The sequence below is a fragment of the Biomphalaria glabrata genome, chromosome 2 (assembly GCF_947242115.1).
Source record: "Biomphalaria glabrata chromosome 2, xgBioGlab47.1, whole genome shotgun sequence".
Lineage (NCBI taxonomy): Eukaryota > Metazoa > Mollusca > Gastropoda > Planorbidae > Biomphalaria > Biomphalaria glabrata.
The window spans coordinates 64,528,920-64,550,511 of NC_074712.1; the positions used below are offsets into that span (position 1 = coordinate 64,528,920).

At 36.2% G+C, this 21,592-nt stretch overlaps 1 protein-coding gene across 1 annotated transcript; it reads left to right on the plus strand.

The window, feature by feature from the left end:
* The first annotated feature begins 5,146 nt into the window (after positions 1-5,146).
* On the plus strand, positions 5,147-20,255 carry LOC106076250 (AN1-type zinc finger protein 4-like). The gene is made up of 8 exons (XM_013237114.2): positions 5,147-5,224; positions 6,292-6,430; positions 6,821-6,964; positions 7,829-8,021; positions 9,153-9,300; positions 10,048-11,190; positions 15,599-15,699; positions 19,132-20,255. The coding sequence occupies exons 2-8, from the start codon at positions 6,328-6,330 to the stop codon at positions 19,265-19,267; spliced, it is 1,968 nt and encodes a 655-aa protein (XP_013092568.2). The 5' UTR covers positions 5,147-5,224; positions 6,292-6,327; the 3' UTR covers positions 19,268-20,255.
* The last annotated feature ends 1,337 nt before the right edge of the window (positions 20,256-21,592 follow it).

Below are 21,592 nucleotides of genomic sequence, written 5' to 3' on the forward strand. Positions count from 1 at the left end.
ATAAGAATTCTGAAACCTTGTGGTAGTAGGCTTAGAACTCTGGAGCAGAGTGGAGATAGCTAGGCCTCTTCTTGTAGTTATAGCGTATGGGGGGGGGGGATCTAATTGTCATCATTTACATGGAGAATTTATTTCCAGTTGTTCACACAAGGTGTCGGAAGTTGTTTTTTTTTTCCGATTTTGTGGAGTCTAACGTTGGTATTAACTACTGATATTGTTACGTATCTCCTACTATCCAGACTCTCTTCAAACTGCACCACACGACACGACGAACTCTAAGACTAAGACTGCTTTATTGATCCTTACGGAAATTTGTTGTGATTACAAGGACTCGTTTCTCATATAAAGACAACACAACAGAAAAATACACATAAATACAACAGACAACATAAAGAGTTCATTCAGCGACTACACACAGGTATCTTGGTGCATTTCATGTTCCCTGATCAATGAGTGGTGGTGATAGAGTCTGACCGAGTGAGGTACGAACGAGTTTTTGTACCGCTCCGTTCTTGTTTTGATTGACAGCAGTCGCCCACTTCGCGACGACCTGGCGTAGTTCTGATGGAGCGGGTGGCCGTTGTCTTCCAAGATTTTTTCGATTTTTTTTAGGCACGTTTGTTCAAAAAGTTCCTTTAAAGAACCTCACAACTCAGGGCTCCAAAGTAACAGTAGCAATTTAATTTCAAATACATCACAATTGGCAACAACATTACAATGACTGTCCCAAAACCTAGCCTTTCTCCGGACTTCACACACCGTCCTGTTTCTGACTTCGCCTCGTACTGGTCACATTGCGAGGTAACGTGAAATGTCTTGACTCAAACACACTTGCTCTTATATAGGGTCTCTACTGGCCTTCCAGAACCGGATGGAACGTCGCTTGACCACTCAGGTTGATTACAATCGCCGTGACTTGCGTGCGTAATATTTACACACAGGTCGTTGCCGAACTGGCGTGTACTGTCACTGGTCACGGTTGACCGCTCGTCTAGCGCTGGACTGGGGCGATTTGCGTAGGCTAAAAACACACACAGCATACGACCATCTGTGTTACCAGCAGGTTTATAACAATATGTAGCTGAATCAAATGTCTTTATATTGTGACGACTCTCTGTTCAGGCTCTCTTGCACCGCATAACACGACAAAACCAAGTTCAACCAACTCAATGCTCCATATAACGTGACTCTCTAATGTCTGATAAATTAAAGACAATACTGTACACATGTTACACTGGCTGTACAAAAGTTTCCCTGAAGATAAACGTACTGCCGTATACATTGTACTGCGGTATCAAACTCTACTAGTGGCCGCTTCGCCTCGTCCTGGACTTGTATTAGATTCCACTGTTCCAGACTGACTTCACACTGGACTCACTGACTGGATATTAAATAGAGTGGCTTCCTCGATCGTGAGTTGTCTTGAATGGACCTCATTCACCAATCGTCAACAAACAACATTTAGTCACGTGATCTTATTGATAAGACAACGAAAAAAAAACTGTCACGTGACAACCATCATAATTTAAACATTAAAAATTATATAGAAAAGATAGAGCACCATGTCGCTAAATGTTGTTTGTTTACGTTTGGTGAATGAGGACTTTATGAGGTCCATTGTGAAGTGACTTACTCTGACACTTTTGCTCCTTGTTTATGGAGTCCCCTTGGGCCCTCTCAAACAGAACCTCATTCGTTCCTCCTGGACCATTTCAGATGTAAATAACCTAAGTAGTGTTCACAACACACATCTTTCATAACGGTTGGTCGCTTGCCTAGCGATGGCCTGTGTTATCTGTGTCAAGGGATAAAAAAAAAAAAACACGATTACCACCAGGTTTATAACAATATGTAGCTGAATCAAATGTCGTTATATTGTGACGACCCCTACCCACGCCGCCACAACAATTTTAACAATATACCCAATAAGCTTAAATACGTGTGGACGTTTGCTGGGTTTGCGTAGTAAAGTGAGACACCGCTCTCATCCGTAATCTTATCTTATAATTACGTCCTATGCGTCATGCATCTTCGAAATCAAAGTCATTACCTTTATTGTCATTATTACTTGGGGTAGCTTCTTTTCAGCACATTGACTCCTGAATGCTGCCTTGGTGTTATTCTGCTATACATTTGTGTTCAGAACAAAATGTGTAGGCTACATTTTATTTTTTAATAAGGAAGTTTGTATATAATATAGGCCTATAAATTAACAGACAGGCGGTAGTTTGACGGTTGATTTAGATTTTTTTCTTTGGTGGATGGGGGATAATTCCGTTAATTTTTTTTTTTAGCGTTATTCACTATTGGTGGCTCTGATATTAGCTTGTTAAAAAATGAAGATAATAGTTCACTCGAGGCTGTAGGCTACGTTTCTTTCACACAGTAGTTGCTGAGATATTGTTAGGCTCAGGAGCAGTCCTATTATAAGTTTTAGAAATAGATAACTCGACTTCGATTATGAAATCCTTATGCCACTTTGGTTTTCATCTAGCCTATCCATGGAACTATCCATAGACTATAGGCCAATAGATGCGATAATTTTTGATCCAATGAACTGGATTGCACCAAAGCGCTGCAGAGTCGTGATGTATTGTTTGGGCCTTTATGTGTTAAATTGTAGCGGTTTCATTGTCAAGAGAATTATTTTTTTTATGTAAAGATTTTAATAACTAAATTACTATCTTGGCGCGTCTTTTATATTTAAAGTCGCGTATCAGAATTGGACAGATTGATTCCAGATTTTCTTGATATGGTCTTTATATATGGACAGATTGATTCCAGATTTCCTTGATATATTCTTTATTTTGTTAAGGACTTTCGCCGAGAGACTGCATGTTTCCTCGATATTGTTTAATTTTATCTATTCCACTTCTGAATGACTACAATCGTCTTCAATGCGCTTTTTTCCAGATCGGATATTCATCATTGTTTAATTGGACGTATCTCAAATATTGTTTGGCCAAAGATGTCAATTAAAACACACACACGCACACAGCAGCCCTGCTAGCCTTATAGAGATCTGGATGGTGTAGCTTATAGGCCTATAATTGTTTTTGGGGGTGGGACCCATTTATTGATATTCGTACTCTCTAGGCCTACTCGTGCTTCGCTCCCTTAATTCATTTCGCCGGAACTTTTTTTTTTCAATCCTACAATTCAATGACAGGCTATATATTAAAATTTCCTTCTCCCGCCAAAGCACACGTTGCAAGTGAATTCAAGAAGTCCGATAGGGACATCATTTCTATTCCTTACATACGCACTTAAAAAAAAAAATTAGTTGTCTCCACGCGGGTGCACTAAATTGAAATGTTGAAACATCCAACATTATTACGCCTTTCCTCACAACCACACACATTTTGTCCCCCCCCCTTTTTTTTTAATCCTTCAGGGGAAATTAGGCCCTGGTAGGCTACTAGTTCCCTTCAGCCCAGCCCACAGACACACAATTTTCGGACAGTAAAATGGAAATAGGGCCTATCATTCGACCGATTGATCTAAAAAGACCAACAATGAAACAGATATTTCAATTTTCACGACTTGTGACGTGCCTTTAACGAGCTATTGTCATAAACTACCTATTGGTTGTGACGTCGCATGTCAGTGTTAAGGCCTTCTATGAAGATTGGTCTCACTCATACCCATATAGGTCTCAGAGCCAGGCAAAAGTGCGATGATTTTAGCAGATATAAGGTCTAGAGATTATAGGATAGTCGACAGGAGAGTCTCTTCATTAAGCTCTATTAAAGTTTAAAGGCGGAAGGCTATTGTTAGTAATTGTTTATTTATACATAAAACACTGAACCATAATCTTCAAATACAAAATTTAATAAAATACTCAGAAAGACACAAAGATAAAGGCGCGCATTCCTCGTTCCATATGCTAGGACAAATTTGTACAAATGCTCCTTCTTCCCTAGTGCTATTAGAACATGAAATGGGTTGTCTGAGCTAGCCAGGAAAACCAGTGACTTGGCAGAATTTAGGTCATTGGTTAATATGCATGACTGAATAAAGGCGCACTCCTTGTTCCATATGCTAGGACGAATTTGTACAAATGCTCCTTCTTGAGCCTTCTTCCCTAGTGCTATTAAAACATGAAATGGGTTGCCTGAGCTAGCCAGGAAAACCAGTGACTTGGCAGAATTTAGGTCATTGGTTAATATGCATGACTGAATGCATGACGCGTAGGACGTAATCATCTTTTTTTGAAGTAACGTCTGTATTATATAAGATAAGATAATGGACCTCATTCACCAATCGTAAACAAACAAAATTTAGTCACGTGATCTTATTGATAAAACAATGAAAAAAAACTGTCACGTGACAACCATCATGAATTAAACATGAGATCGTAAATTATATAGAAGAGATAAAGCACCTAGTGGCTAAATGTTGTTTGTTTACGATTGGTGAATGAGGTCCATTGTCGAAATAATGGCTTCTTGGTCGTGTGGTATGTGCTCTGGATTTGTTGCTCAGTGGTCTTGGTGGTCCCAGGTTCGAACTTTGGGCTGCTCGATGCTATATCCACCGTCATCCTGCAGGAGGTTTGGGAAAGTAATAATGTTATTATCTTCAAATTTAAAAGAACATCCGAAACGTAAAACATTTTACATTGGATTGACAGAGGGTGAGTCATCCTTATCCAGTGGGGTCACTGTGGGGTAGACCTACGTACTTGTGGAATTTAATTGATAGGGCCTACCTGATGCAGCAACTCCTTTTTATGTCCTAGGCTCCATAAAATACCAAACATTTTTTTTTTTGGGTTTCAAAACAGTGTTTTCCAGACTTCAGTGCATCTCAAACTTTTTCTTGTGATACTCCTCACTTTGAGGTGACTTTTCTAGGTACGCCTCTGTCCTCAACTCAGATGAGCCCCTGTAATGGGAGCTCTGACTCATGATTAAGATCTTATTTCTCTTCTTTTCTTTTTAAAATACAGAGGTTACTTCAAAAAAGAAGTGTGTCCTTAAGTCAATCTAGTCATGCATGTTAATCAATGTCTTAAATTCTGCCATTCTCTCTATATTTTAACTAAGATTTCTAGTCTTTTCATACATCTGGGTATCTGGGTATTTTGTTGTGTATTGAAGAAATTCTTTGATTCTGGGTATTAAAAAAACAAAAACGAGTTTGAAGCACTGGTTGTCAGTAACTACAACATACGGGTTCTGATAATACTACAAATTCTTTGGGTCCTCCATTTTGTAATGGGGTATTGTTTTTGTTTATAAATTTTAAACTAGAGCTATAGAAATCCACTAGATCTAGTCTAAAAAAATTACTAGAAAACAAAGCTTTTAATTTTGTAACTTGTATGGACCTATTCTCTTAACAAAACGCTGTTTGCAGCTATTCTGGATTAATTAAGATAATATTTGGGCTGCGTAGCCACGGGGAAATACAGCCTCTGAGCCTGCAATACTGAGAGTTAGAGTAACACTAACAAAAAAAAAACAGTTATACACTAACTCAGTACCTGTGACTAACACTGCACTCTGATGACTCTGCAGCACATTAAATTTGATTGAATTCTCAGACATACTGAACTACTCTGATACTGAATCATACTGAGATACTCAAGTCTCATACTCACCGAGTCATAGTCATACTGTCACTACTGTCACTGTGGCATACCATGATTCTCACATTCACATACTATACTGACACAATGATTTGAATGATACATCATGATCATAGTCATCATGATCATGCAGCATTCCTCAGAGTCAGATTGATTATTTTTATTAAGTCGTAAATTATTAAATTATTATAGATCTAGCAATCTAGATCTAATGATGATGATCTAATCTAGATCTCTAATACTTTACCAGCACCATTTAGGATTCTATGAAGTTTATTTTTAATGCTCAGATTGCCATACCAGGCAGTGATATTGAAACTTAAAATATTGAGATGTGAGTGTGATGAAACATAGCCAAGTCCAAGTCCTTTTCAGGCTTTTCACTAACATTAAACAAGGACAGTTTTCTCAGTAATCATAATCTTTGTTGCATTTTGGGGATATAGTCTCTCCATCTAAAGAAACAATATCATTTTCCTTACTCTCTTAAGAATTTATTTAGAAATGATTAATAGTAAATTTTATCCTTAAAGATCTATATCTAGAGTCTACAGAGTGTGATTAATTTCGCTTAAAAGGGGAATGTTGCTAACCTGTACTATTGAAATTGTTGGAAATGTGTGAAATTATTGCACAGGAAGGCGATTTGAAAATTTTTATTTTGTATTGACTTAATGTATATATATTTGTTTTGAAAGTTGAAGAAATCTATCATAAGGACCTGACTTCAGACAATGGAATTGTATATACAAACATTAACTGGAACTGCCTTTGAACTTCGAGTCTCACCATTTGAAACCATAATGTCAGTGAAAGCAAAGATTCAAAGGCTAGAAGGTGGGTATCTTTGTTGGCTGTGTTTAATTTAGACATTTGGAATTACTAACTTTAAGAGCTTGGTAAGCCTTTTGACAGGACATCTTAGATGAACTCAGGTTGGGTTCAGAGAACGAAGGACTACTCCTTCCTTAGTTCTCTGGCAAGAAACTGGGTTGTCTGTCCTAGTACCTTGTAGCAGCCAGGATATCAATTTAGCTTTGTCAGAAACTAAATCAATTTTGAATTATTGTCTAATATTGTCAATGGCTTTACCTTTGACACAAAGAGTAATGCCTATAAGATATATATAATAGTTTACAATCTGCATTCAGTTAAATACTAAAATATGAAGTTATTGTCACCAGCAATTAGTAAAATTAAAGAGTTTCCATTTACCTTTGTTTTCAGGAATCCCCATTTCTCATCAGCACCTTATTTGGCATTCTGTTGAACTAGAAGATGATTATTGTTTACAAGATTACAACATTTATAGTGGTGCCACACTGAAACTAGTCTTGGCAATGAAAGGTGGACCAATCAACACAAGAAGAAGTTAGTAGTGTTTTACTGTCCTGTGTGTTACTTTTATATCCTGACATTTTTTTGTAATATTTCTTTTTTTTTTAATCTGATATTGTTATATTATCTCAACATTGCATGGAATTTCTGAACTGTTTCTGTATATTTTCTAATTTTGTGTATAATAACAAATATTACTTTATAAAAATCTTCAATTGATAAAGAAAAACAAGGTATTTCACACTGTAGGGCTTTAACTTACAGGCCAAAGAAGTTATCTTGCGAATGTTTGAGGTGGCTGTTAGAGCCAAAACATAGTACTTTTTCTTTAAGCCTCAGTTGATGCTGGGTCTAAATTTTGGAAGAAGGTGTTCCTCTTAGACTGTTCCAGGGGAGGAGACACAAAAAAAGTTGTCATAATAAGATAATCTGTAACCTCCCCTGCACATTCCTTTGATATTCCTTGTATCATTTATTTCATCTTTGTAAAAATCATGTCTATATATTCATTCCAGTTATTCTAATAGTAAGTATTTATGCCACTTTTTGCCCTCAGGCATTGTTACAATTAATTTCTCAAGTACACCTAAGTTATATGATGAGGATTTCTTATTGTTTCCCATTTCAAAACCTGGTTTTTAAATGTATATTAGGTTTTTGAATAGAATCAATCAACACAGCCTTGTTCCAGACTTCTCTTGTCTGTTATTATCTGTTCCAGATGTGAACCTTTCACTTTATAATCCAGAATCATTAACTATATATCTAAATTGATCCAAACTCATTCCATGGTAGATTTATTTATATTGTCATTCTCAGGATTGCAGTTAGATTTGTTGTCTTTCCTCATTTTAACTACTCTTGATAATGTCTTGATAATGTATGACTTCCTTCCAGTACCAGTTGAAGACTCAGCCTTGAGAGAAATGGCAGAGTATATGGAAGCCAATAGAGAGGAGCTCCTTGAAAAGCTGCCTTCAGCTAGCAATGTGACTTTATTAGTTTATAGAGAAGGAGACAAACTCAATTTCTTTCGTGTTGTTGATCCTCACACGGATGGAACAATAAGTCCTGGATCTGAAGCTATGTAGTATGTTAGTCTTTGTCAGTCTGTCTTATCTTATCTTATATATCTTATATAATACAGACGTTACTTCAAAAAAGAAGATGATTACGTCCTACGCGTCATGCATTTAGTCATGCATATTAACCAATGACCTAAATTCTGCCAAGTCACTGGTTTTCCTGGCTAGCTCAGGCAACCCATTCCATGCTCTAATAGCACTAGGGAAGAAGGAGTATTTGTACAAATTTGTCCTAGCATATGGGACGAGGAATGTGCCTTTATCTTTGTGTCTTTCAGAGTATTTTATTAAATTTTGTTTTTGTATCACAATATGTCACTGTGTTAATTTAGGACAGCTATCATTCTACTGTAAGTTTCTTTGTCATAATTTGTTTTCATTCTATGTTGTCAATCTTTGTTGTCATTCTATGTTGTCAGTCTTGGTTGTCATTCTATGTTTTTATACTTTGTTGTCATTCTATAAAAATCTCTTTGTGATTTAAAAGAAATTCTTGATCTATCACACTATTTTAGACATATGCTGTCATTCTAGTGTAGGCTTATCTTTGCAGGGTTTGAAGTCTTTTGTTCTTTCCTAATTTATAATCAATAATAAACTATAAATATCTCTAGGGAATATCTTGTGCACAATCCTCACTCAGGCTGGTGTTACTTGGTGTGGTTAGCTGAATGGTGTCACTCCTAATCACAGCTTTTAAAAATAAACTTTCCCATTTGAAAGCTTTTATAATTATTAGACGTGTAGAATCTTGTTTCAGTATCTTGCTAAAATTGTTGCCTTTGGCAAACAAAAAATTGGGGGGTTTCACCCAGCAAGGTCTACATCCCTCACTTTCCCCAAGTATTGACATTGGACTAGTGTCACATCTTTGTAAGCTGTTGAACAATTTTACTAAAATAATGCATAGATTCATTATGATTTTTAATGTCAACTTTTAAAGATACTTGTTTAAATGTGTGTGTATGATATTGTATTTAAAAATGATTATTAATGACAAACAATAGAGAACAAAAAAGGGTCCTGATAGAAAATTAAATTACAAATTTTATTGTTATGATGTAGGTTGTTTTTTTTCTTCACAAAATGTTTAAGCAAGTGTATCATATTTTTACTTATATCTCTTTCCCAACCAGCCCTGTTTGCAATACTCAAGATGAAGGTGATGATGAAGATGATGATGACCAGCCACATAATAATGAAAAACTTGAGGAAAACTTTAAAATGAAAGAAAAAATGGACCAGTTAAGAGTCAATATGGAAAAAATTACTCTCACCAAAAAGGTATATTTTGTTGTTAGTAACAGAACATTAAAGTTTACAAATATACTTTATCATCATCATAGATGTAAAGCAATGGCATTGACAAGCAAAATAAAAGTATATTTCAACTTTAACCCTTTAGCTTTTCATGAAGTAGATTTCTTTTTTTAATTTTGTGTGCTTTGTTATCATTATAAAATATTTCCTTTTGAAAAAAAAAATGAATGATTGCTTGTAAGATTCAAAATTGAATAATGAGAACAGAAGAAAGAATGATTCAACAAAAACATTGATGAAGATACATTAGAACAAATTTTTAGGGCTGACCATTATATACAAAACCAAAACCTGCTAAGAACTCACATTATTACAAGTATGTTTAGTTTTCATCCAAATATAGAATAATATTAACTTGGCAAACCTTAAACATAACCTTCTTTAGCTGAAGGAAGTTATGTAAAATCTTCACATTCTACCATTCTGTAAATCTTGAGGCAAGCATTTTGGCTCTTTTTCACAAATTCATGCAATCTGTATAGGCTTTGCTCTTCACAGATTGACTGTGGACAATAATGCCCAAATCCGGCACCTCAAAATGTTTGCCTTTTGTTCATATTGAAGCTGCAAGGGTCTTATTTATAGAACTAGACCAATTTTTGCACTCATGTAAGCCGTGAAATGTGTTAGAAATGTATTGTCTTTTCTGCTTTCTTCCAATTTACATTTGAGTTTTTGAGAAATTTAAAAACTATTTTTGTTTTGTTTTAGAAAAAGAAAGAGAAACATCCTGGCAATGGTTCCAGATTACCAAGTTTGACGTCAAGATCACAGTCTGCTCATAAATCACTCAATAAAAACTTTTGTCTTCCTCCTGTTGGCATATTATGCCCTCATTTAGTGCCCAACTGTGGAGCTGAGGCAGCAGCTAGTGAAACTTTTGACCCACTTGCCCATATAGCTGCAGCATCAGCAGAAACTCCTTCCCTAGACTTACCAGGCTCTAGTTATGTACACAATTTTGGCCATGATTCAGCAGCCTCTGAGGAAGAAACTAAGGGGCATAATCAGTCTGACTGCACTGGAGCAGAGGGTTCTCCTACACCAACTATTAACTCCAGATTAACAAATACAGAGGGCTCAACTACCCCAACCATCAACTCCAGATTAACAAATATAGAGAGTTCAGCTACCCCAGCCATCAACTCCAGATTAACTAATACTGATGGTTCAGCTACTCCAACCATAATAAACTCTAGATTAACAAACACAGAAGGTTTATCTACACCTGCCATCAACTCCAGATTAACAAACGCAGAAGGTTTATCTACGCCTGCCATCTACTCCAGATTAACAAACACAGAAGGTTCATCCACACCGGCAATCAACTCCAGATTAACAAATACTGATGCTTCTCAAGTCAGTACTACCACAGGTTTGAGAAGAAATGTACTTGGTTTGAATACTTTATCAGAGGTATCACCACACCCTTCAGGTTCATCCAAAAGATGGGAAGGTGTTTCTCTGTTAGAAAAAAGAGCTTTAAATAATTCTTCCTTTGTAGGATTAACTGAGGACAAAGGAAAGTTACCAGGGAAAAGAAAAGTTTCAGAACGCTGGAGTTCAATTTATGGGGTCAAAAGTTCTTCAGATGAGGATAAATCACCACAGACACGAAAAGACTTTCTTCTTGATTCTTATTTACGACCAAGTACAACTCGTCTTAAGGAATTTGCTTTAGAGAGTTTAAGCAGCAGTGAAGCTCGTAGTATGTCAGGTTTATTACGTCAGGCATCTATAGAGAAAATAGGATCTTCTCACATTGGCAGCCTTGCTAACAGTGCCAATAAATCTCGCTTGGGAAATTATTATATTCCAGAGAATGGCAGACTTTCTACACCAGATAAAATGCTGGTAAGTAGGTTACATTACAATTGTTTTATTTTATTTAATAACATTTTAAAAAGTAAAATTTAAAAAAATGAAATCTCCGCCATTTATATATAACATTTATTTCTTATAATACAAAAAACCCAAATAAAAAAAATATTTAATATAACATTTATACAAATATCTCAAAGCATAAAAATAAAATAAAATTGAAAAAAAAGAAAATGTAATTTTTTTGTGTTTACATAACCTTGCATTTTCTAAGTAAGAATGGCCATCCAAAAGGTTGGCATTTCTAACAAGTTATACTGCAAGTATCTTTATTCAATCAGCTACTTCGTTGCTAGCCATTTGTTAAATTTTCTCAAACCGTGCACTGTTTCTACCGAAGTCAAGTGTATTTTTTTCATGGCATTATTAATAATTACCATTCTGATTTCTGGCTAAACCATTGTCTTATGTATTTGAGACAAAACATGGGCTGATTCTAGTGTATTTTTATAGCCTTCTTTACTTAACCTAATGGAATAAATTATTTTTGTAGTTTTTTTCACATTTCCACATTTTTCATTTGTTCAGCAACAGCTTCTTTATATCCTGTCCAGTGTTCCATGTATTAGTTTAAACATTTTAAATAGTGATGCAGATCTTTTTAATCCATATTTCATTACATCTTCTAATTGTTATCAGTGGCTGATTTGTTTTCCTTTCAAAGCAGTCCATCAATAAAGTCCATTTATGTTTGGGATATAGCCCAACTTTTTTTCCCCTCCATTACTGCTGAAAAGGGATCATTACTACAATCGCACACAGCCTGAACAATCTGTTTTTAGCGCCCCCCCCCCTTAAAAGGGGAAAAGACGCTATTAGTTTTGTGTGGCCTGTCTGTCCGGACATCATGATATTTTAGATCATTCAAAGTTCTGATGCAACGGCTACCTTTTTCTTTTCTGAAAGCGAAAAATCTAATTTTTTAAATCAATTAAATGCAACCAGTTTTTTTTTTCATAAAAATACACCATTTTTACAACTATTCACTATTAATAGTAACAAACACTGGAGGCTTTTTATTTTTTTAACACATTTATGCTAATGGTTTTAGATGTTTGGTCAAAAAATTTTTTTTTTTTTTTTTTACAATTGTATCACTAAGTTATACTAAATACTACATTTACAAAAAAATGTTAACTTTTTTTTAAGAGAAAAAATCTATTTATTTTAACTTTTTTTTTAAGAGAAAAAATCTATTTACTATGCATATAAGTTAGACATACTGTTACGACTTTGGAGTAGGCTAAAGATAGTTAACTCACCGATTGTCAGGTTGCCGATATCCTTCTGGTTGCAGAAGCACAATCTACTATGAAGTCAATAATCCAAGCAATTGAAATAATTTCACAGTCCTCCTAATCAAAATGTACATACAACTATTCACAAAACCGATTTAAGAAAAACAATCCTCTGTTGAAAAATCCACGATCATAACTCCAGTTACTTTTTACCTCAACACACTCGCTCAGGTCAGTTTCGCCTCCCAAACATAAACAAAAGTTCTCACGTGGGGAAAAATGGTCAGTCGGGGGGGGGGGGGGGAGAACAAGTTTACAACAATACTTTAAAACAACAATTAGTAAGTAGTTTTTCATATTATCACATAAACTTCAGAGCTCCCCCACCACAGTGGAATACAAAACTAGAGAATTTTTTTTTTAAGGAAATGTTTTTTTCTTGAGGGTTTGAATAAGAGATTGACCCTTAACAAAACAATTAGATCAATCAGATACTCATTATAAGACATCAGTTAGGCCAGGTTCACATCTAACTTCACATTCACTTTCACCTCCCTTGGTCTGCTGAACCTTTGGGGCACCACACAGAATCTTTCAACCTTCTTTCTCCATTCTTCTCTGTCATTTGCTTTTGATAGAATTTCATTATGATATTATTTCTGAAAATATTGAAACCTGCCTGGGTGGACCACTTCGGGGGCCGATTTTGAGTTTGTGTTTCCACACAAACTGTCTTTGTAACATTGTTTTAATTTTTCTCCATAGTTTGGGCCAATAATTTGAGGAAATGTGCCAAACAGAGTATCACCATTATCTTAACAATCTTAGTCTAGTCTTGTCTGATCTAGTCACATTATTGTTTTGTTAGTAACTACTGCAAACTTGCAGTTAAGTTAATTTTCATGTAAAAAAAACTTTTAAAAAATAAAGCAATATTTAAAATTATGTACAGATGGCCAAATATATTAATAGTTTTTTCAAGATAATTATCTATCTAATTAATCAATTGTAACTGCAGTAAAAACAACTGCATCATGATAGCAATGCCTAATCTCTATATTCCCCTTCACCTATCCCTTAATCTGTTGAACCTTTGGGGCACCAGACAAAATCTGTTTACTGTCTTTCTCCATTCCTCTTTGTCTTTTGCCTTGGATATAATTTCTTTCAATGATAAGCCTATCCATTTTTTATGTTGTCTTCCCATCACTTTCTCTGCCTGCCTCTTCTTCTTTTCCTGGTACTGTACCCCGAAGGAGGTTTTTGCGAGCCCTTTTGTAATATGGCCTTTATAGATTTTAAGTTTGCATTTTTGACAGTAGTTTGAAGGTCATCATGGGGTTCAATTGCTGTATTAATCTAGTTTCTAATCTCTTCATTTGTGATGTGATCTTTCTAAGTGATACCTAGGATCTTTCTGTAGCATCTCAATTCCATTTGCTATGATCCTCATCACTAGCTCTGCAGTCAGTGTCCAAGATTCACAAGCATATATGAATGTTGCCATAACCATGGAGCTCACCAGTCTGATTTTAGTGTTGAGGGCTATGCCTTTGTCTTTCCCTATTGTTTTGCTAGTTCTGCTGTGGACTTTGCAATTCTGGCCAGTAGTTCAGGTTTGGCTCGTTTATTTGAGACGATATCTCCGAGGTATTTAAAACTACTGACATTTGTCAGCTTTTTTGCCTCCAATACTTATGTCCCTTTTAAAGCCCTGTTGGCTATTGGTAATAATTTGTGTGTGTGTGTGGGGGGAGGGGTGGCATTGATTTGCATGTATACTTAATGCTGTGAAAGTTTTGTCTATGTCCATCACCAAGTCAGCCAATTCTTTTCTTATCTATTAGAAGTCATCAGCAAAACACAAGTTAATAAATACTTCTTCCTCCAATGTTTACAGTAGGCAGACCATCTATGTTGTTCTTAAAGCTCAAGTTAGTTATTCTTCTTCCTCTAATGCTTTCAGTACATTTGTAGCACTCAAGAGCATCACCCATTATCCTTTCAAGGAAGATAGTGAAAAGAGTTGGTGAAAGTAGGCTGACTTGTCTCACTTCGTTTGTGGTTTTAAACTCTAAAACCTGCTTGTTCTTCTGATATAGTTTTGTCTGCTATTGTTTTTATCCAGTTTAATATAATTTTTTATATGACTTAGCTGGGGTTGCATTTGAGGCTGATGGTGCAGTAGTTTTAACAGAGTTGTAAATTGCCTTTCTTTGGAAGGGAGATGAATGATTGGGTCCATTCTCCTGATTATTGTTTTGGCTGTATGAAAGTTCAACTTAAAATGCTGTGACACCATGATATAGTCGATCTGGTTGTGTTTTTTTCTGTTGGGAAGGTGCCATGTGGTTATTCACAACTTTTTGTGTCATCCTTATGTGTTGGCCTGCAAGAGGTTGTACTTCACAAATTCTAGTAGTTGCAGACCTCAGTTGTTTGTTGTGAGGCTACTGTATCTTCCACGTGTGCCTTTTCAGGTTTGGTAGGAGTCACATACTTCCTTGGCATTCCAGTCTCCTTTTACAACAAGGATGTCCTTTTTTTAAATCCTGAAAACTCTGTGTTACACATTGATTATAAGCAGTGAATGTGAACATGTTCTGAAAGTATGTTAAGTGTCCAATAATTGCCTACCAGCCTTAAATCTAGTTTGAGGTTCAAAAGTTTTATAATGAATCTTGAATAGTCTGAAAAGAAGATTAATTACATTTATAAATCCTACATGTATAGGTTCAGTCAGAGTCTCTATTACTATTACATAATTGTTTGTCTTGATTTTAAAAAAATGTTTTTGTCCCTACCATGTGCTGTGATGGATTACCTGCTGCTTCAATAGTTTGCTTAGAGTATCAAACATTTCTACAATGTTTACGTTTCTTAGTAATATATTTCTGCTTTTGATTTTATTTTCCTTCCTCCTTTTACGTCTATGCACTTCTGTAATCTGTCCCAAAGGCTTATTTAATGTCTTTTCAATGCCTTTCGTAACTAAAAAGGGCAGAAATTTTCATCTAGTGGCGATGCTATCATCTTTGTGAGTTATTTTTATAATTTAAATACTATATAGTAGATCTTTCTCTCCAGCTTATTGAAATGTATTGTCACAAAAAACTTTCATTTTATATTATTTGTTGTTCTAGTCAGCACGTCACAGATTACCACCTGTCAAATCCAAGAAAAAAAACAAAAGATGTTATTTATGTGGGAAAAAAACTGGTTTGGCCACAAGTTACCAATGCAGGTCTGTAGCTTGCACTATACTTAAACATCTTTGAATGATTCCATATTGAAGGACTTGTACATGTCATATATATTTTTTAAATTATTTATTTTTAGACACGATTTATGTCATGGAATGATTCTGTGATAGACTTATACATGAAATGATTAAATTTATATTCTAATATGTAATGTGATTCCCTAACCCTAACCCATTGGCAATGAAAGAGTAGCACACATGAAATTTGCATCACCGCAAGGCAAAGTTAATATAATCTGTGCTTACTCACCAACCCTTGCTGCACCAGAAGAGGACAAAGACAGATTCTTTCAAGCTCTAGAGGACGTAATTAAAAGTATTCCAAAATCCGAGCACCTCTATATAAATGGAGACTTTAATGCCCGTGTTGGTGATGGAAATGATGCATGGCCAAAATGCCTGGGACCTCATGGTGTTGGCAAAATAAATGACAATGGCCAAAGGCTACTCGAGTTCTGTAGCTCTCATGAACTGTGTGTAACAAACACATTCTTCTCTGGCAAGGAACGCCATAAAGTCTCTTGGCAGCACCCACGCTCAAAAAGGTGGCACCAGCTTGACCTCTGCATCACCCGAAGGATGGATCTGAAAAGTGTCATCCACACCCGTTCATACCATAGTGCGGACTGCAACTCAGACCATTCACTAGTGCTAAGCAAAATCAAACTACTTCTCAAGAAGGCTTACACTTCCACTCAACCCAGAACTAGGCGAATTAACGTCAACCATGTAGGTGACCCAGAGAAGTGTGCACTCTTTGGCGAGCTCCTGAACAGTTCAATCCCCTCGTTAAGTGATGAAGAAGACATCTCGATCAGATGGGAGAAATTAAGAGACGTAATCTACAGTTCGGCAATCACCGCCTTTGGGCCTCAAAAACACAGAAATGTAGACTGGTTTGAGGCGAATCTAGCACATATGGAACCTTGCATCGAGAAAAAACGATCTGCACACCTCGCTCACAAGACAAAGCCTAATCCAAAATCTTTGGAGGCCTTCAAAAGTGCTAATAAAGAGGCAAAACAAATGGCTAGAAAATGTGCTAACAACTTTTGGAGGGATACCTGCAACAGAATCCAAGACAGTCTCCACTCAGGAAATAGCAAAGCTCTATTTGATGTCATTAAAGCGGCCCTGGGTCCAGCAGTGTCTAAGCCTGCCCCCCTTCTATCCAAATCAGGAGAAAAAATTACAGATCAAACCAAGCAGCTAGAACGATGGACAGAACACTACCTCGAAGTCTATGCCACACAGAATACAGTAGACGACGTCGCCCTGGCTTCTCTACCAGATCTTCCAGTACTGGAATGCCTAGATGAGCTTCCGAGCCTTAGTGACCTCAAAAAAGCAATTAACTGCTTAAAAAATAGAAAATCTCCTGGGAGTGATGGTATCCCAGTGGAAGTAGTGAAAGTCAACGAATCACTCCTGCTCCCTGAACTCTATATTCTCCTCTGCCGCTGTTGGGAAACAGGTCATGTCCCACAGGACATGCGTGACGCAACTATAGTCACAATATACAAGAACAAAGGGGATCGGAGTGATTGCAACAACTATAGGGGTATCTCTCTCCTCAGTATAGTGGGCAAAATCTTTGCTAGAGTGGCACTATCCAGGCTGCAAGTGATAGCTTCTAGAGTCTACCCAGAGTCTCAGTGTGGATTCAGGAGTGGTAGGTCCACTATAGACATGATATCTTCTCTACGACTACTGCAGGAGAAATTTAGAGAGAGAGACAGACCCCTTTACATTGTTTTTGTCGATCTGACTAAAGCTTTTGACATGGTCAGCAGAAGTGGCCTTTTCAAACTCCTGAGGAAAATAGGTTGCCCTCCCAAACTACTGAAGTTAATTGAGTGTTTTCACGAGGAAACTAAATGTACTGTCAAATTCAATGGAGCCCAATCAGCACCTTTTGAGGTTTGCAGTGGTGTCAAGCAGGGATGTGTGCTCGCACCTACTCTGTTTGGCATATTCTTCTCCTGTCTACTGCATTATGCGTACAGCGACATAAACGAAGGTGTGTTTCTCCATACAAGATCCTCTGGAAAACTATTTAATGTATCAAGGCTGCGGGCAAAAACCAAGGTTAGGAAGCTACTCGTCAGGGAACTCCTGTATGCCGATGATGCAGCTATTGTGGCTGATTCTGATAATCAGCTACAGTCCATGGTTGACAAACTATCTGCTGCTTGCCAGAAGTTCGGCTTAAACATCAGTCAAAGCAAGACTAAGATACTTGTCCAAAACACAAACACTGCACCTCAAGTAAGCATTAATGGCCAACCACTAGAAATTGTTGATCACTTTTGTTACCTTGGCTCCATCATATCCAACAACACTCTACTGGATAAAGACATAAACAACAGGATAGCCAAGGCAATGGCCACCATGTCACGGTTGCAGAAAAGAGTCTGGGAAAACATATTGCTGACTAGCATGACTAAAGCCCTAGTCTACCGGACCTGTGTGTTGAGCACCTTGCTGTACGGAAGTGAAACATGGTCAACCTACTCATGGCAGGAAAAAAAGCTGAATGTCTTCCACCTCCGATGCCTAAGGCGGATCTTTAAAATAAGGTGGCAAGATAAGATAACAAATGAGGAAGTGCTACATAGAGCAGGATGCCAGGACATCCGCTCTGTTATCAGCAGCAGACGCCTTGGCTGGCTTGGCCTCGTTCGTAGGATGCCAGTAGGTCGACTTCCACAGGACATCCTGTATGGCGATCTAATTGAAGGCAGGAGAGCCGCTGGTCGCCCACTTTTACGTTATACGGATGTATGCAAACGCGACATGAAGCTTTTCAAAATCGACACTGGCAACTGGGAAGAGGTGGCACTGGACAGATCCACATGGAGAGAGAGCATAAAGGAAGGGTCACAGATAGCAGATGTCATACACAACAGAAGCAGAAAGAAGGGTGAAAATGCAATGGCGCCTGGTGATTTTATATGCCCAACCTGTGATCGCAGCTGTGTATCAAGGATTGGCCTCTTTAGTCACACAAGAAGTTGCAAAGGGAAAAGATCGTCTCGCGAGACGTAAAATGCCACAGATGTAATGTGATTCATAGAATAGATTTGTACATACCTTGGAATGATTCATTTGTAGATGTTTGTGCCTTTAATTTATACGTCAGACTCATAGACTAACATAGCTTTGTAAGATAGCAGCCTTAATGTTTAGGATATTGCAATACAACATATGGCCAAAGTGTGTGGTTGATCTGTTAGTGTTTATCTCTATATTTGTTTCTACAATGATTATATGAGAGTTTTTCTCTATATTTTCCATAAGTTCCATATAACATTGAACAATTTTAAACTTATATAAAAGTAAATGTTAGCTTTAGCTTTGCCAAATACATTTTTCTCACCTACTTTAACAATACATCTTATGTTTTGTCTGAAGATGTGGCAGTAACTTCTGTGCAAGCCATCGCTATGCAGAGACTCACCATTGTACATTTGACTACAAAACTGAAGGCAGAAAGTTGTTGGAACAGAGTAATCCTTTAGTCACTGCACCCAAACTACCCAAAATATAGGATCAAATATCTCAGTGATAACATAATTCTGTTTACCTCGGATCAATAATATATGTTTAAATTAGATCAAAGATTTTTTGTTGTCATGAGTAGGATATTTATTAGACCTACATTGAATCCTAGAACGTTGCAATTTTTTTTTTTTATTTGACACAAAATGGTTTTAGTGTTTCAATGAGCTTGTTATGAAATAGAGATTGCAGTCCCTCATTGAATCTCACATTCATTGAAATAGGATCAGTTATTTTTAAGTTGGAGCAGAAGTCATCTTGATTTCTTGATAATATTAGAGTGAAGGCTAGTGATCCTTTTAAGTGTTTTTTTTTTCCTAACAAGGTTGTGAGCATTTACACACAACCAATATGTTTTGTTGCTGAATTGGATCATTATCTTTTTTTTTTTTTAATTTTTATAATTGCAGACTTGTTGTTTAGTCAATGTGTACCTATAATGGTCTAAAAATAAAAGCTGAATTGTGATGTCATGTAAATATATATATACATATAAATGTTAACTAGATTCAAAACATTAAAGTTGCCTTTTTTTTTCAGCAGTGTACGGAGTGTTCAGACACTTAATCACATATTTATATTGTCATTCCCAAGACCAAAAGCGAAATAAAAAAATGACATTTGATTGGATTGAGAAACCTCCAATTCTGTATTAACTAATCTAAAATCAACTCATGTTCCTGTAATTTAAACTGGGTTGGAATGTTTAGATTATACAATAAGCTTTAGAGTAGAATTTACTTTTCAAATACATTGATATGAAGTTATCTGTTGAATTATTTCATCTAATGAACAAGATTATCTGTTATTAATAAAAATGTGTTTTTTATTCATTGAAAAAAAAAGTTCTTTTTCTTAGCTTGTACTTTGTGATATTTCTATATTTTATTTTGTGTTGGAAAGTTTGCTGTGAAAATAAAATGTTTTTAATGGATTGTCAGGTTTTAAATAAATATTTGATAAAGTTTTGCCTGTAATGAGGTCTTTGATTGATATTAACCTGTATTTATTTCACTTTTAAGTTACTGAATTTCTATCTGGAATGAAGATTATCAGCTGTAAAAGATTGGAGGTATTTGTACACTAGTGAAAAATACAAAATCTGAAGGCCAAATTAAATTTTGTGGTTTTCTCATCAAATGATGTAAGGTGTTCATTGCATTGATGATTTTGTCAGCAGAGACGTAATGCATCGGCATAACATTTTAAAATTTACCATTGCTCGTCTAGTAAATTATTGTGCCAGAAGTAATACAAAATATTCGATTTTTAAGTCCTGATAAGAACAGATGCTGACCGGGAAAAGCTGATGGATTAGGTTAAAAATGTAAAATGTTTTACATGTTTCGGATGTTCCTTCAAAGTTGAAGATAGTTTACTTCCTAGTCCAAACCTCCCGGAGGACGACGGGGAATGGGAGCGGGCAGGGTTTGAACCCTCGGCCGTTGATAAATCCGAACGACAGTCCAGCGAGCAAACCGCACGACCAGGCAGATGGTCATAACACCCCTACGACAAAAGTCAAGAGGTAGATGATCATGATGATTAATGTAGGATGTCGTCAATTTATACTCATCTAGTTCAGTCTCACTTGATCCTGTAGCCATGTGAGGTAACATGGTTTTGTCAATTAGCAAGTGTGAAAAAACAAAAGTGACCTGCAGAAATAATTTATTGGACAAAGCCTCTGGCATCAACTTGATGCATTTTGATGCCTCATTATTACCTACGCTGCTCTATCTACTGAGACAACAATTAAAAGCAATATAGTAGTAAACAACAAAATACTTTTTTAAAGTTGTCATATATATATATATATATATATATATATATATATATATATATATATATATATATATATATATATATATATATATATATATATATATATATATATATATATATATATATATATATATATACACTTGTGGAGACACACGTTCTTTAAGTCTTTAATGGCAAGAAGAGCTTAATAGTAATATAATGTACAAAAGGCTAACATTTATACACAAGCAAATCCACTATTTGTTTCATTCTTTCCCATTGATCACTACACACACTCGTGGCTGCCCTCCATTCCACTAGCTGTCCAGGCACACACTCTTCGGCCACACATGCCGTATAGTAACTCTGTTACAACAATACTGTTACATTTTTTTTGTCACTGTACAGGCCTGTTATTTTAAATAGTAGATTATGTAACTTTTTCAATAAAGGACGAAACATTGCCAATCAGCTCTAGAAAGACTTTTTTTTTAAAAAAAGCAAGTATAATGAAATGATATAGAGAGCATTTGACACGAAGATCAGCATT